Raw genomic sequence first — 16006 nt, 5'->3', positions numbered from 1 at the left:
GGCTGGGTGCAGGCAAGGCTGGATACAAAAATCTGTCTACAAGAGCTGGGGTATGGAGCAGGCCAGGCCGGTCCAAGCTGTAGCATCCACTGGTAGCTGCCAAGAGGGGATGGGCCATGCCAGAGCAAACACAGTGGGGGAAATCTGAGGACTCTTCTGCTGGGCTGCAGCTCCTTTTGCTAAGTATAAGAGTTGGGGTTGGGAGCAGGCCAGGCTGCACAAGGCTATTGCACCCTTCAGCATGCATGTGGGTTGGGTCTGGTCATGGGCTGGGTTGGGCTGGACTAGGACCCAGCACCTGATTGTGTTCACAAGAACCAGAATGGATGAAGATAGGCTGGGTTGGGCTGGGCCATAGCTCCTGCCAGTTTGCATGGGGTTGAAGACAAAACTGAACAGGCAGCTTCATTCACACGTATGTCTGTTGCCTGGTGCAAGTGACAGACCAAACCTGATCCTGCACTAGCTGGAACACATAAGAGTCAAGTCCAAGGACACCCCGACGAGGTTTCTTGGGGGATATTCCAACTAGACCACTGGACTCAAACCCCAACCTCAGGGAAAATTCACAGAATATGTGGTCTGACCTTGGTGTGTGCATGTGCTGGGACTGCGCCTCCTCAGATACTGACACCTGTGCAGCAAAGAACATACCCAAATGCACATGAAATTCAAGACAGGCAGCTCATCTAAGCCAACAGAAAACATGAGAGTATCTCATCAAAAGAGGGAAAACCGAACAGGTTGGACAACTCTCCTGGTCAAGCTTTGCAGCAAATGTCTAGGTCTGTGGATGCACTGAGGTGGACCTGGTCAGACAACAGGCCTAAAAAGATTTCCTACGTGTTGGTGGTGCAATGAAGATGACAACATCTCAGAACTATCAAGACCACTCAGGCAGCACCCTGCAGTATTCTTCCCCTTTCAAGGGTCTCCATCCCTGGGCGCTGATTGTAGTAACATGAGGAAAAATAGTGAGAGGGGAAATTGGGAAGATGGAAAATAATAGCAAATAATAAAATAAGGCAGAAAAAAAACAGAAAAAGGAAAAAGAATAATTATTAGGTCAGACATTAGGTCTGGGTAGAGCCAAGAGATTGTAGCCACCAATATTTTCTTAACCAAACAGAAGGAAAAACATTAAGAGAACATTATCCATGGGGCTGAAGCTGCTTGATGACATTTCTACTTTTTATAAAGTAATTCAAAGGTTCATGATGCAAAATAAACTTCTCGCTACAAGTTTTTCTGAAAAAACTTCGAAAGTCCACTAAGAGATTAATAAGGTCTCTAAGATCTATTTTAAGGCTTTAAAAAGAGTCTGTCAGAAACATATTTACTAGAATCTTTTCACTACTTTTGATAACATCACATTTTTCAATATACTTATAGGTAAAATTTCAATGACAATTCTTCCAACAAATACATAATAGCAAATTAAAAGACAAAACACAAAGAGCTAATAAGCCAATGAAGTCTTTCTCTGAAATGTGAGGCAGCCAAGAAAGCGGTTTCTGTAACAAGATGTACCAGAGATCTCTAATTACATTCCAGTCATCTGAGAATCGGGATTTTACTGCATGACATTCAGCTCTCATGCCCGGAGAGCAAAACTGGTCATGACAAACAAGACACAAACCACAGCCAACGATCTCGTCACACTTCCAGCCAGCCTGTTTTTGAAAATACTCCAGGAGTTTCCACTTGAAGTCCATCAAAATCCTTAGTGCGTCACATGGTTTAGAGGGGACTATTTCAATTAACTCAACCAAATTCCTTAATGTGAATTTTTTTCTATTGGTATAAACGTGGCTTGCTTATTGCAAAGTTTTTATAAAATATCAAGTAATATGCAGGAAGGAAATTAAAATCATCCATAAACTCCTATGAAATAACCACTACTCATACTCAGGAATTAAGAAACAAACATTAAGCAACTGGCAAAAGTTCTATCAGATATAGATTCTTACATGTGGGTCAGAATTTATATTTTTTATTTTATTTTTATTGGAAAAGCAGATTTACAGAGAGAAGAGACAGAAAGATCTTGCATCTGCTGGTTCACTGCCTAAATGGCCGCAATGGCCAGAGTTGAGCCAATCTGAAGCCAGAAGCTTCTCTGGGTCTCCCATGTGAATGTAGGGTCCCACGGACGTGAGCCATCCTCCGCTGCTTTCCCAGTCCAAAGGCAGGAAGCTGGATTTGAAATGGAGCAGCTGGGACATGAACTGGCACCCACACGGAATGCCAGCTCGTGGAGGTGGATGATCAGCCAGTTGAGCCAACACACTGTTCCTTCACAAGTCAGAATTTAGACACAATATACAGATTTCCTAGGAAATGGTTAAGGACCTCCATTCTAACACATTTTTTATGCTGTGATTTTTTTTTTCAACACCAACATTTTGAAGACTGCAAAACCACACTGAAATTGTTTCTGTATGTAAAACACTAAGGTCTCTTCCAACTCAGACATAGGTTGTTATGCTGGGGAAAACCTAGAGGCACACGAGCTCTCAAGAGCCTTCCCCTTCAAGCCAAGCTCACTTAGACCTCTGCCCCTCAAAGTGTGCCCTGCAGGCCAGCACCAAGCAGGAGACATGCTCAGAAAATGAGCTTGTTCAAAAATGTAGTTAGCAACTTGAGATTGCCCCAACGTTTTGAGTCTTTTTCACAAAAGCCATCAATCAGCTTGCAATGAACTGGAAAAATCTTATAAATTGTCTTTAACCACAGATTTTTTTTTTTACACAAACAATGTAGGTAAAACCACTATACCAACTATTTATATCATATTTAGAGCAAAAAGTTGAAAACAAATACAGGAGTTTAGTCTAAGAATTTGTTGAAATTCTTTTCTCATAGGCATTTTCACAGGCTCTTAATCCTAGCTATCATTAACTAGTACCAACTGCTATTAAGAATACAAATATGGAGCTGGTATTGTGGTGCAGCAAATCAAACCACAGGTGATGTTGGCAACCCTCTGATTCTGATCCAGTTCCCTGCAAATGGGAAAGTAGCAGAGGATGGCCCCTTCCACCCATGGGGAAGACTCTAGTGGAATTCCAAGCTCCTGGTTTTGCGCTGGCCTACCCCAGTTACTGTTGCTATCTGGGAACTGAATCAGCAGATAGAGGAGTACTCTCTCTTTTTCTCTCACTCTACCTTTCAAATAATAATAAAGTCATTTTAAAAACTACAGATATTGGAGTTGGTGTTGTGGCATGGTGGGTAAAGCTGCCTGTGGCACAAGCAACACATTTAGGTGCTGAATGAGTCTTGACTGCTCCACTTCTGATCTAGCTTCCTGCCAATGGCTCGGGAAACAGCAGAGGACGGCCCCAAAGCCTTGAACTCCTGTACCCATGCTGGAGATGTAGAAGCTCCTGGCTCCTTACTTCAGACTTGCCCCACTCTAGCTGTTGCAGCAATTTGAGGAATGAAACAGTGGATGAAAGATCTCTTTCTTTTTCCTTCTCTCTCTCTCTAGCTTTGCCTTTCAAAAATAAATAAATAAATCTTCAAAATTAAAAATTATAAAAATACACATATCTCTTTTGGAGCTGAAATAGGTGCTCATCATTTTTCCTAAGGAAAACTGAGAAGCTGGGGAGAGCAGTCACAGTGACCATGTGACTTTTCCAGCCTTCCCCCCACGCTGGACGCCCACAGCAGGCCACAGGCTTCCAACCCAGCCCACCTCCCAATAATTCACTCTGTCTTCTCAAGTGCGTGGAATAGTGCTCTTGGACTGAGCTGGAGGTTCTCTCACAGCTGAACAACAAAACATCACCTTTCAACATTCTTTTCTTTAACAAACATTAATTATCCACAATGCTTTTGTTGACAACTACATGGTTTTGCTCCAATAAAAATTTAAAAGTTTAAAAAAATCTTCTAATAGAATTTATGACCTGTAAGTTTCTTTCTTCTATAAAATATGATTATAGTAAGAAATCTAAACACATGTTTTAAAAGTATGAGTATCACTGAGTTGCTGCTTCACTCTGACTTACTTTTCAATGAAGCATTTCCAACTTGAAATTTAATATTCTGAATCCTGACATCATGCTGTAGACACTGTGAGAACACCCAGCAACAACACTTATTCATACAACTTAAAAACTTGCTTATTTCAACACTTAGGTCACTAAGAAAAATTTAAATTGGAAAAACTATCAACTTCCTATAGTTAAAAATTAGAACTATTTAAATATTCTTACCTTAGACTCGGACAACATATTGGTCAGCATTTTTGTTCCCCTTCCAATTCCAACCACTGCAAATCAAAACAAGAATGATTATTATTCTGGAAACGGGAGTGGATATTTCGCCACATCCCACAGCAGAGTGTCTCAGTTCCCTGACTCCCGCTTCCTACCAGCTCGATGACAGCAGTGATAGTGGCAGCTCAAGTAACTAGGTTCCCTTGCCTCCAGAGGAGACACAGATGGAGCTGCCAGCTCCCAAAGCAGGTCCCACCCAGCCCAAGCTGCCTGTAGGCATCGGGGAGGGAATCAGCCAATGGGAGTAGTCTGTCTCCTTCCCTCCCTACTTCCCTCTTGAATAAAAATGAAATAAATTATCTGTATATTTTGGTCACATACTCCTGGCCCAGACAACATGAAGTTAGAAAAAGCATATATGCAACATATATTTAATAGAGGAGTCCTATCACTTAATCAATTCAACTTTTAATGAAACTAAGAAATTTGGAAGAATGGAATGGAAAAGGATCTCCTCCAGCTTACCTTTCATTCTCAAAAAAATTAAACACAATAGAAATCTCAAACCAGTCAGTCAGATAGAGAAGTCTGAAAACAATCTCAAAGGACTCACTAGAATTTTATACGGGCATCAGTGAAAAAGATACAGTGCAATTAGCAATGTTCAAATGGTATGATAAAGCCTTGACAGAATTCATTGTTAAGTAAAGCCAAGCCATCATCATAGCTAATGAGCCATGCAAAGATGATTAGTGCCAGCAGAACATAGTCAAGACAAACAGAAACATAACAAATGAACCTAATACCCAGGGTCAAATGAGGGACTGGAAAATGTATTTTAACGTGGACCACAAATAAGCACAACAGGCTTCTTCAGTTTCAACTACTACTGATTCTTAACACATTCACCCAGTGGAGGTTGAGAGAGGGGCAGACAATTTTGCTGAAACTGAAATGTTCTTCATCATAGGATACAGTGATACATAAGAACATAATATTACCACCACAATTCAGAATTACAGAATGTCTGGACTATGCCAGGCCAAAGCCAAGAGCCTGGAACTCTCCAAGTCTGGCCATCTTCTGTTGCTTTCCCAGGTGCATATGCAGGGAGCTGGACTGCAAATGGAACAGCCCAGACTCAAACCAGCACTCACAAGAAGCCAGCAATGCAGGTGTCAGCTTAACCCACTGTACCTACAACACCAGCCCCTAATTCATAACATTTCACAACCATTTCTGAAACCCTGTTTTGCATACTATTGTGTTCCCCAATAGTCCTTATTAGGGTCCCAAAGCTTCCAACTACAGCAACTGCTTAGCAAAGTATTAAAAGTTCATCTTTCAAAGTTTAGTTCAAGGGGGAGAATCAAGATGGCAGAATAGAGCGAGGATACATTTCAACAGAGAAACATTAGCAAGGGTGAAGCAGAGAGGGCACATTCTAGGAAATAGGAGAGGACAGAACAACAGTATAAGGACACCTAGAGACTAATGGACACAGGAAAGTAGCAGAGACAACAGGGTGGTGCTGCAGTGACCTGACATGCCAGTGGCATTCAGCAATTGGCGATCTGAACTCCACCAGCAACCAGGTGGGAAGCGGAGTTCACCAGGAAATCAGGAGGTGAACCCAGACAAAGAACTGCACACCCTGCTGGTCTGTTTGATTTGACCAGGGTCAGAGACTGAGCAGCAGATCCAAAACAGGCAGTGCACCAGAGCTGCATCAGGTGTCATCTTGTGCAGGGAGGTAATGGCTATGGGACAGGACTGTGCATGCACTAAGCTGAGAGCAAACCCATTTTGAGATCAGTGAATTGCAACAACATAGCGTTCTTCAGCATCCATCCAAAATAGATCCGGGTAGCCCAAGACCTAACAGTCAGCAGATCAAGAACTCCATGAGTTGCACATCAGGCATCATTTTGTACAGTGTGGCAAAAGCTTTGAGACTGCAGGGACAATAGTGAGCTGCACATGCGCTGAGCTGGAAGTGAACTCACTGAGCTCAGCAGATTGCACTGGTCCCACATCAAAACTAATACTGACTTTGGCATCTTACAACTCAAAACAGGTCCAGGTGACCCTCAGACATAATGGCCAACAGGTTCCAGCAAGATCAGTACCACCAGCAACCTAGCTATTTAGGACAGCTGGTGTCTCCCTAATCCTGGGAGCTGTTTGAACCAGAAGTAGGAGAAACATTGTACAAAGGTGCAACAGTAGCAGGATCACAGGGGGTAGGGTACTGAGCCAGGAGCTGGGCTAGGGAGACAGTGGTGGAAGTCTAACATAAGAGCCCATACCGGGAACTCGCTGGAGGGAGGGGCACAAGTGACTGCAAACAAAGAACCAGGTACCAACCACAACAAGTAAAATCAAATTGCAGACCTGTAGGAGATACAGTTTGGAAACCTAACCTAAGGAGAAGAATCTGGTAACCACAAGTACAATGACCAAGAACAAAAGCAAAGACAAAGGCAAAATGAATATGACTGAAGACTCCCCTGCAAAGGAGCAAAACCCTATGGCAACTTCAGAGTTAACTGAGGAAGACATTGAGAAAATGGGGGATACAGAATTCAAAACACATGTTATAAAGTTTTTTTTATCAATAACGAGAAGCACATTCAGGAATTTAAGGAATATGCCACACAGCAAATAGCAGCACTAAAACAAAATCAAGCCGAATTATTGGAAATGAAGGATGCAATTAAGCAAATTAAAAATTCAATTGAACGTCTCAGTAATAGAATGAAAGAAGAGCAAGAATCTCAGAATTGGAAGATATTTCTTGTCACAATGGGAAAACAATCACAAAGCTGGAAGCAGAACTCGACAAGCTGAAAAAAATATTCAAGAACTGAAAGACACCATTAAAAAGCCAAATGTAAGAGTTATGGGAGTCCCAGAAGGTGCAGAAAGAGAAGCTGAAATTAAGGTATATTCAATGAAATAATAAGGGAAAATTTTTCCTAATCTAGAGAAAGACTTGGGAAAAAACATCCTGGAGCGGAACAGAACCCCCAATAGGGTTGACCAAAAGTGACTTCACCATGACACATGATAATCAAGCTCTCTTTAATAAAACATAAGGGAAAGATACTTAAAATGTGCACGTGAAAAAAATCAATTGATATACAGAGGAATGGCAATCAGATTCACAGATGATCTCTCACAGGAAACTACAGGCCAGAATCCAGAAGATAACGGAGCTACATATTCCAGATTCTAAAAGCAATAAATTGTCGGCTCAGATAACATACCCAGCAGAGCTTTTCTTTGTCTTTGAAAATGAAATAAAATTCTTCCACAATATAGTTAAAAGAAAATTGCCCTGCAAATGATACTTAAAGATATTCTCTTGACAGAGAAGAGGAATAGCACTCACCAAAACCAAAGGCAAGTGTAATAAAACATCCCAGTAAAGTAACAGCAGAAGACTAAATCAAAGAATGAACAACCCATTGGTAAAACAATAGGATCAAATTGCCATCCATTCATATGAACCCTGAATGTAAATGGTTAAACTCATCACACCCCCCAAAAAGTTTAGTTCAAGTCCACTCTCATTTAAAAAGTCTACTACTCCCAACTCCCTCCAAACTTCTCATACTCACTCATTGATTCTCTATCTCTAAACAGTCATCCCATTTCAGTAACAAAGATCAAAAATGCTGCCTCAGTTTCCACTGAGTACAATACTCTTCAAATAATGGGACTTGTTGAGACTGCTGTTGATGAGGCAAAAAACCTGAATAATAACTGCAACCAAGATTCAATGGAATATGATTCCATTTAAATGAACCCCTAATCAATATCTTTTGTACAGCTACTACATGCACATCCCTGAGAGGAATACTTCTAACGGGACCACAAAGAAGTCTGAAAGGCATTTCCTGACTTGGGAAGAGCCTACAGGCTCAGTGGGAAAACCAAATATAGAAAATCACAATGCTTGCAATTGTTGCCTGAGTTAATGAGTGAATAATGCTAACTCATAAAATGCTTGTGCATGATGATCAAAACGAAGAGAAGCAGACAGACACTGTAGGAGGTCAAGGAAGAGCCCTCTAAACAACTAATGGGGCCAAAGGTTGGTTCACTCAGGCATTCCCAAGAGTATGAGGGCAGACCTCAAGGATGTATGGAACTTAAACACACAAAAAATGGAAGCATGTTCTAAAACAGGAACAAATGGCACAAATTTCCAGATACAAGGACAAGAACAAGCAGTTTGCCAACCAAAGTTTAGAATGTGTGGAGTCCCTGTACCCACCCACATGGGAGACCCAGGTGAAACTCCTGGCTTGGGGCTGGCTCAGCCTTGGCCCTGTGGCCATCTGGGAAGCAAACCAACAGCTGCTCACTCTCTCTCTCTCTCTCTCTTTCTCTCTCTCTCTCTTTGTAGATCTTGAATTTTAAAAAAATGAACAAACAAAAGATAGCCTGAAGTTTCCATACACTTTTTGAAGCCCCTCCATATTACTTGCTTATTACTACTGCAACAAATCACCAACATAGCGGAGTCCAAATGCCCTACCTTCTGGTTCTGTAAATGGGTCTTACCAGGTTGCAAATCGAGGGGGTGGCATGGCAGAGGAACTTCCACCAGAAGGTTCCCAGGGGAATTCGCTTGATTTTGCTAGCTCCTAGAGGGTGCTCACACTCCTTGGTTTTCACTCTCCTTCCCTCCATCATCCCATGGCTCCAATGCAGTCAGTGCACCCCAAGTTTGACTGGTATTCAGTGTTTCTTGCACCAGTATCCCCTCACCTCAACCTCTACACTCAGGAACTGTACATTATGAAAAAATAGTAGCAAGCTGGCATTGTCGTACAGTACTTTAAGCTGTTGCTTGCTATGTCAGCATCTCATATCAAAGCATCGCTTTTTCTTTTCTTTTTTCTTTTAATGTTTCTTTTATTTATTTGAAAGGTAAAGTTTTAGAGACAGAGAGAGCTTCAATCTGCCGGTTCACTTTCAAGTGGCTACAACCATCAGGGCTAGACCAGAGCAAAACCAGGAGCTTCATCTGGGTGTGGCAGGGCCAACCATGTATGACAAATGCCCAGGCACTGCTTATTTCATTATGCAATAAAAAAACAAGGGTTGGTCTTTGTACAGTGGTTGAGATACCACTTGGAATGCCTACATCTCATGTTGGGGTGCCTCTGCTTCCGATTCTGACTTCCTACTAATGCATGCACCCCAAGTGGTAGCATCAATGGTGCAGGGACTATATCCCTGCCACCTGCACAGGAGATAAATTTGAGTTCACTCCCCAGATACCTGGCTATTGCAGGAAGGGTCTCTTTGAAATAAATAAGGTAATTTCTCACAAGTTCACAGAATTGCTGCTTAAAAATAACAAATATCTCTTTTTGCTAAGCCTAAATACATGCAATTTTTAAAACTATTTCTCATTAGAAACCAAAGGCACTAGAGAAAAAAATTAATAAATTTGACATATGAACACATATCATCATAAAGCCTCCATGATCAAATTAAGTCTCCAAGAGGAGGTCACAGTCAAGATACAGATGCACCGTGCTCTCTTCGGCAGCACATGTACTGAAATTGGAACGATACAGAGATTAGCATGGCCCCTGCGCAAGGATGACACGCAAATTCGTGAAGCGTTCCATATTTTTAAATTCTACTTTTCTTGATACTGTACATTAAAGATACAGATGCACTGAAAATACTGCATTAATTAACCTTCAGACTATGTGTGTAAAGTGTATATACAATATAAATGCATATCATACTTAAGCTTGGTCCTATCCTTAAGATACCTCATTTATACATGCAAATACTCTAAAATCTGAAAAAAAAAAAAAAAAACTACTTCTAGCCTCAAGCATTTCCTATATGGGATAGACAACCTGTAATGATTCTTACCTTAGAGGATACACTAACAAAATATAAAATTCATGAATGAACTAAATTAAGTGTTCAAGAATCGCTTGTTATCAGTAACTTAAATTGTCAGAATTTGCCTAATTTGCCTAATTTGTCTAATTTAGAAAAGTGTAATTTCTTCTGATTTTTATTTTTAGCCATAAGTAATGATATTTTTGCCAACATCAATTAGATAAAGTTATCATCTCAGAAAATGCAAGATCAAAAATTTCTAATTTTTTAAAGATCGTTTTCATCATCAATTTTATCCTTTTAATGAAGCATGCATTTCCCTTGGACAGTTCCAATAAGAGTTTGTCCTTTGTTTTTATCTAATTTTATCTCTAAAGAGACAGGCTGGCAGATCAACATTGTATTGCTATTTTGGGTAGGGAGGAGATTGCATAAATTAAAAAAAAAACTTTTCTTTTTTAATTGGAAAGGTAGATTCACAGTCACAGAAAGAGAAAGAGAAAGAGAAAGAGAAAGAGACAAAGATCTTCCATGCACCGATTCACTTCTCAAATGGCTGCAAGGGCTATAGCTGAGCCAATTCCAAGCCAGGAGCCCGGAACCTCCTCTGGGTCTCCCAAGTGGCTATAGGTGCCCAAGGCTTTGGGCCATTCTTTACTGCTTTCTCAGGCCACAAGCAGGAAGCTAGATGGGAAGTGGAGCAACCGGGACATGAACCAGCGCCCATTAAGTGGATCCCGACACTTGCAAGAGGAGGCTTAGCCAACTGAGTCATTGGACTGGGCCTGCTAAATTTCCTTTATATGACAGAGAAAGAGACAACTCCCATCTCCCAGTTCACTCTCCAGAGGTCTACAAACTGAGTGGAGGCTGGCAGCCAGAGATACCACTCAGGCCTCCTGTGTGAGCAGGACTCCAGCTACTTGGGCTGTTACTACTGTCTCTCTGGGTCTGCACTAGCAGCAAGCAGGAATCACAGCCAGTCAGGAACCAAACCACAGTTTCTGGGCGTGTGCACTTCACCTACCAGGCTCAATGCCAACCTCCAGACCAACACTTTCAAAAGCGAAATTCAGTAAAAGAATACCAGAGCACATAAAAACTACTGGTCCATAAAAGCTTGCTTCCACCATGTGTAGAAGGAGACAAAGGCGACAGTGATAGGAGATAAGCCCAATAATGCATTTCTGTGACTTACAGATTCAGGTACAGAAAACACTTGAAAAAGACTCTAACATGTGACGACACACTCTAGCAGTCCATAAGGAGAAACTTTAGAACTTCTATCAGATGTGAAAAAGAAGATAAATGATTTTTCTCCCCTCAATCAACTCTACTGATTTTTCCTACTCAGACTAATAAAATGGTCCACTAAACATCTAGAGGAAAAAAGACTTCCCATTAAGAACTATATGGTTAGGGCTGCTACTGTTGTGTAGCTGCTTAAGCTGCTCCCTGTAATGCCAGCATCTCATATGGGTGCCAGTTGGAGTCTGACTGTTGCAGTTCCGATCCAGCTCCCTGCTAACACACCTGGGAAAGCAGCAGAAGATGGCACAGGTGCTTAGGCCTCTGTCACCCATATGGGAGACTCAAAGGAAGTTCCAGGTTCCTGGCATTGGCCTGGCCCAGCCCAGCTGCTGTGCCAATTTTGGGAGTGAGCCAGCAGACAGATAATTTTTCTGTCTCTTCCTCCTCTCATTGTAACTTTGCCTGTCAAATAAACCAATCAATCTAAACACACACACACACACACACACACCTATATATGATTTACCTTAAGAGAAGTCCAGTCTCAGAAATAACATTAGATAGTCACATGCCTTGCAGATAGCTCCCAAGACCAGCCCATGTTCAAAGAGACATATGTGGCTAAAACTGAGTACAGTGTATAGCAAGGACACACAGCTGGCTCCCCAGGGAAACACTGGAGAACCCACAAACCTGCTTCCTTATTCTGTCCCTCCTTTGAGGCGGGGACACTTGGGCACAATCCTGTAATACTGAGAGAAGCAGAAACATGTGTGCCATGGTTCTCTCTAGAAGTTCATTGAACCCTTAGTGTCCAGAGGATTGGGGGACCAGTCACCAGGAACCCTCTTCCTGTGGGACAGGACACAACGCCAGCAGGCATCTCTTGGGCCAAGACACAGTAAATCATCCTCACCATAAGGAAAAGGTGGGAACACTCTCCAAACCCAAGTTCCCCAAGGCTAGCCAAGGGGCAGGTCTTTCTAGACAGCAATTTAAGGCAGGCTCTGAGAAAGTAACAGTTTCTTTAAAAGAGGGCAGCACTTGTAAGCCAAGCTACTCTTGCTGAAAATGGCCCAACCTTGATCATACCCAGCTACTCTCCGCTGACATTTTTTGACACCAAGTGAATCACAACAATTTTTTTTTACGTCTCTTACCTAACACTCCTTGGGCTGGGCTGTCCAGAGTCCCTCCATGCCCAATCTTCAAAGTCTGTTTTTTCCTCTTAGTCCTTTCTGGGGGAGGCATTCCAGCTTCTATGAGAGCAGTTGGGATGAAAACAAATATTATCAAGAAAAAAGATGCAGGCTTTCCATAAACACGAGGAAAGGGGAGAGGTGGGAGTGGATTCAAAACAAAATGTATTAAACAAACCTAACATATTCAACTCTGACCACATTATTGGGAAGAAATAGATTTCAAAATGTACAGCAACTACAAAGAAATGGTTCTCTAAAATTATTTATTTAGAAACTGAAATGCATTTAAGGGAAAATTCATTTGGCAAAAAGTAAGAGGCCAGCATTGTGGTATTAATGGGCTAAGCTGCTGCCTTTTGGGGTGCAGGTTTCAGTCCCCCAAAAGGAGGTGCTGGATTGCTGAGCCTCCTATGGAGTAGGAACTGACAGTCATGGCATCACGCTCGGAATGCAACACCATCCTGTTTGGAAAGACAAGGCTGTCTGCCTATGTAGAAACTTCTATACCCCGGCAGAGGCTTCCAAGGCTTTACTCTCACAGGCAACCCACTGTGGCTCTCTCCTCCGTGTGTGTGTAGAAATCTTCTGGGAACTCTGTATTTTCAACCTGACAAGGCTTCCTACATCTACCATCTGTCCTGATATCTACTGCTGTGTCTAACTTGCAGACAAACACCTCTACAACATCAGAAGTTGGTCCACTCCACTGAAACCCAATATCCACGAATGTATGTTCATTTACTCGAGCCCTGCAGAACCCCGAGAAGGGTGGGGACTGCAGTGTGAGAGAAACCAATGTAAGGGAAGGCAAGGAATATTACCAGAGGCTATGACCCCTAGCTATGGGCTGAATCTGTACTTGTCAAATCTGGCCCACATCAGAAGGTGGGTATCTTTAACAACCGTCCCGGTTACAGGGGCAAAGGCATTTGGGCAGCCCCAGGCCAGATAACACAAATACGGACCAGATTAGTCATAAACACTGAGAAACAGGATAATGAGAATGTCTAAACCCGAATGAGTAGCTTCCAGAAGATGGCAGAGCCACCATCTGGAAATGATCAGGCTTGAGCTAGTCTCAATGGGAAATCCCGGTTCTTAGAGATGGGTTAACTAGAAGGCCAGGATATGGCTTAGATTCTGCCAGAAACTTGCCTGGGAGAACAGTAACCATCACCCTGAGGATCGAAAACCCCTATGGCAGCACCACATGGCTTACCCTCAAAGTCACTGTGTGTGAACCACGCTTAGTGCAAGGAAGGCTTAACAGAACAGTAAGAGAGTGTCATAGGGGAACTGCGCGTCTCCAAGAGCTTGCCACCCGTGGTCCCACTTACAATGAAAACATTCCTATCAGGACAATTTGCTTTGGCACTCTAGAAACATGCAAAATTTGCCAGGCATTCTAAACAATGTATGGGTTTAATGGAAGACAGGCTGGGCCCAAATTCTAGAGGGCCCTGAAAAATCCTAGCTTTAGGTTGCAGAAATGACAGGGTTCAGTGAAAGAAAGAGGGTGTTATCTTTCACCTTCCAACTTCTCCGCAACAGTGTAGACCTAGCTCGGTGTGGGTGTCCCCAAAACTTCAGGACTCTTTGGAGGCCACTGACTGAGAGGATTTTCGAGCTGATGAACTCCGGGGGCCTCCAGGTTTTTCTAATGTTTCTCTGGTATACATGGATAAACAGATACAAAATGCTCTGAGAAAAGTGACCAAGTTCTACCTAAATGTTCCTCAAAAATGTGGCACCAACTTATGCAGGATCTCGCTCCCAAATACCATTTCCTAAAAATAACGCATCTCTTAATCATAGTTTCTGAGGCCACAGGTTAGCGTCTGCAGTTCCAGGAAACCTCCATGCTTACTAAAATGTGGAAACCAGTGCATTAAGGTATGCCTAAGAAGGCAATGTTGGGGGGCCTGGGCCAGTGCTGAGGCTCATCCTCAGGAACCAACAAAAGCCTCCTGAGAAATGGGTCCAGAAAAACACGGATCTGCGTGCCCAAGGGCACAGGCTTATGGGTTAAACCTTGGGATTGTTTCGGTTTTTCCCCCCGCCCTGAGAACTAGGCTACAGGCGTTTCCCTGGCGAGTCCAAGCCCGAGACGCCTCAGACTTCGGTTCCGAGTTGATTCCGTTGTCATTCTCCCTTTCTTTTTTATCGTTTGCCTGCAGTGCTTCCCGGCTCGCGGCGACCGCCTCAGCCCGGTCCCCACCCGGGCTGCAGTACCTGCCAGCAGCTTCTCCTTCAGCCGATTCAGGAGCTCGGCTGAAGTGGGCCCTTTGGGTTTCTGCACGGCGAACACGCCGTTGAGGGACAGCAGCTTGGCAGCCAAGGCGCCCTTGGAGACCGTGCCTTCAGTTCCGGTCCGGGCCGCCGCGGCCGCAACGATCGCTGAGGACGTCGCCGCCATGGCTGCGGTAGTTCCTGACGTTCCAGAATCCGCGGTTGTGCCTGGTTCCAAGGCTGACTGGACCCCCTTCTCACCAGCTGCCATGCTTTTTGTAACCCAAACCTGCTCTCCCTCCTGGAGGCTCACGCTGATGACGCATCAAAAGCCCGCCCGACACCCCCTCTTTTCCTCAGACCAAGAAGCTATGCTGACAGTAGGGGCTAGCAAAGGCTTCTGGGACTTGTAGTCCATGCTCTTCCCGACAGCATGAGTTTTCGTTGCTCTCTGAGGGTTGTGATGAAGTCGTTTTTCTCCTCTAATTCTGACTGCGTCTTCGTGGCGTTAGTTACTTAGGGATACTTCGGACCACGCTCCAGGAACCCCGCCTCGGAACCGGGAACCCAGCTGTGGCTTCGGAAGACCCATGGCTTCCTCGACTCACTCATTAGTTCTGTTTTGCTCTTGAAGTCATGGCTTAGAGTTCAAGTACACCCCGGAATGTGAACTTTACCAGAGCAAGGAAGCCACCGGCCTTGTGCCCTGCATATCCCAAGGGCCTCGTGTACTAGGCGCTTAAATAAATATTTGGGAATGAATAAATGAGCACACAGTCTTCACATTCCCCAGCTTCTAGAATGGTACATGTCTTGGGCTTATTTTGATTGCCCTGGTGCACCTCTATGCACCTCCAAACGCCCTCTGCCCCACTGTGAGTCGTTATAATTTTAAGCTTTTTAAAATAATCTTTTTTGTCTGTTGCATTCCTTAGTACACACGACTTAGATCTGGAAAGGTATCATTGCAGTTCATAAACTAATTCCCATTGGAGACTTTCTGTTTCCAAGTTACTCCCCAACAAAATTCAGGAATATTGCTTTAATCCTAGTAACAAGCCGAATGGATAAGCATTGTTCTTCTCATTTTATTTGTGCTCCAGATACATTCAGTGGTATGAGCACTGTGTGACAGTTTGTCTTTACTGTTTATATCCACCTTTATCATCGTCATCATCCTCTTGGAATTAATGTCTAATATAAATAATGCTTCTT

The 16006-nt window shown here is 43.1% G+C and overlaps 1 protein-coding gene and 1 non-coding gene across 2 annotated transcripts in view; one reads left to right on the top strand and one right to left on the bottom strand.

Annotated features, from left to right (window-relative positions):
- Positions 1–15139, bottom strand: part of TRUB1 (TruB pseudouridine synthase family member 1) — a 39125-nt gene extending 23986 nt beyond the window's left edge. Inside the window, exons 1-3 of the mRNA XM_058671375.1 lie at positions 14795–15139; positions 12521–12619; positions 4227–4282 (exon numbers count right to left, since the gene is read on the bottom strand). Coding sequence (XP_058527358.1) covers positions 4227–4282; positions 12521–12619; positions 14795–15062 — 423 coding nt within the window. The 5' untranslated portion in view covers positions 15063–15139. The remainder of the gene's footprint in view (positions 1–4226; positions 4283–12520; positions 12620–14794) is intronic.
- LOC118759455 (U6 spliceosomal RNA) lies at positions 9783–9886 on the top strand. The gene has a single exon (XR_004996191.2). It is a non-coding gene; the product is annotated as a U6 spliceosomal RNA (small nuclear RNA).
- Positions 15140–16006: the final 867 nt, after the last annotated feature.

The sequence above is a fragment of the Ochotona princeps genome, chromosome 13 (genome assembly GCF_030435755.1).
Source record: "Ochotona princeps isolate mOchPri1 chromosome 13, mOchPri1.hap1, whole genome shotgun sequence".
Taxonomy (NCBI): Eukaryota; Metazoa; Chordata; class Mammalia; order Lagomorpha; family Ochotonidae; genus Ochotona; species Ochotona princeps.
This window is presented reverse-complemented; position numbering and strand designations above follow the sequence as displayed.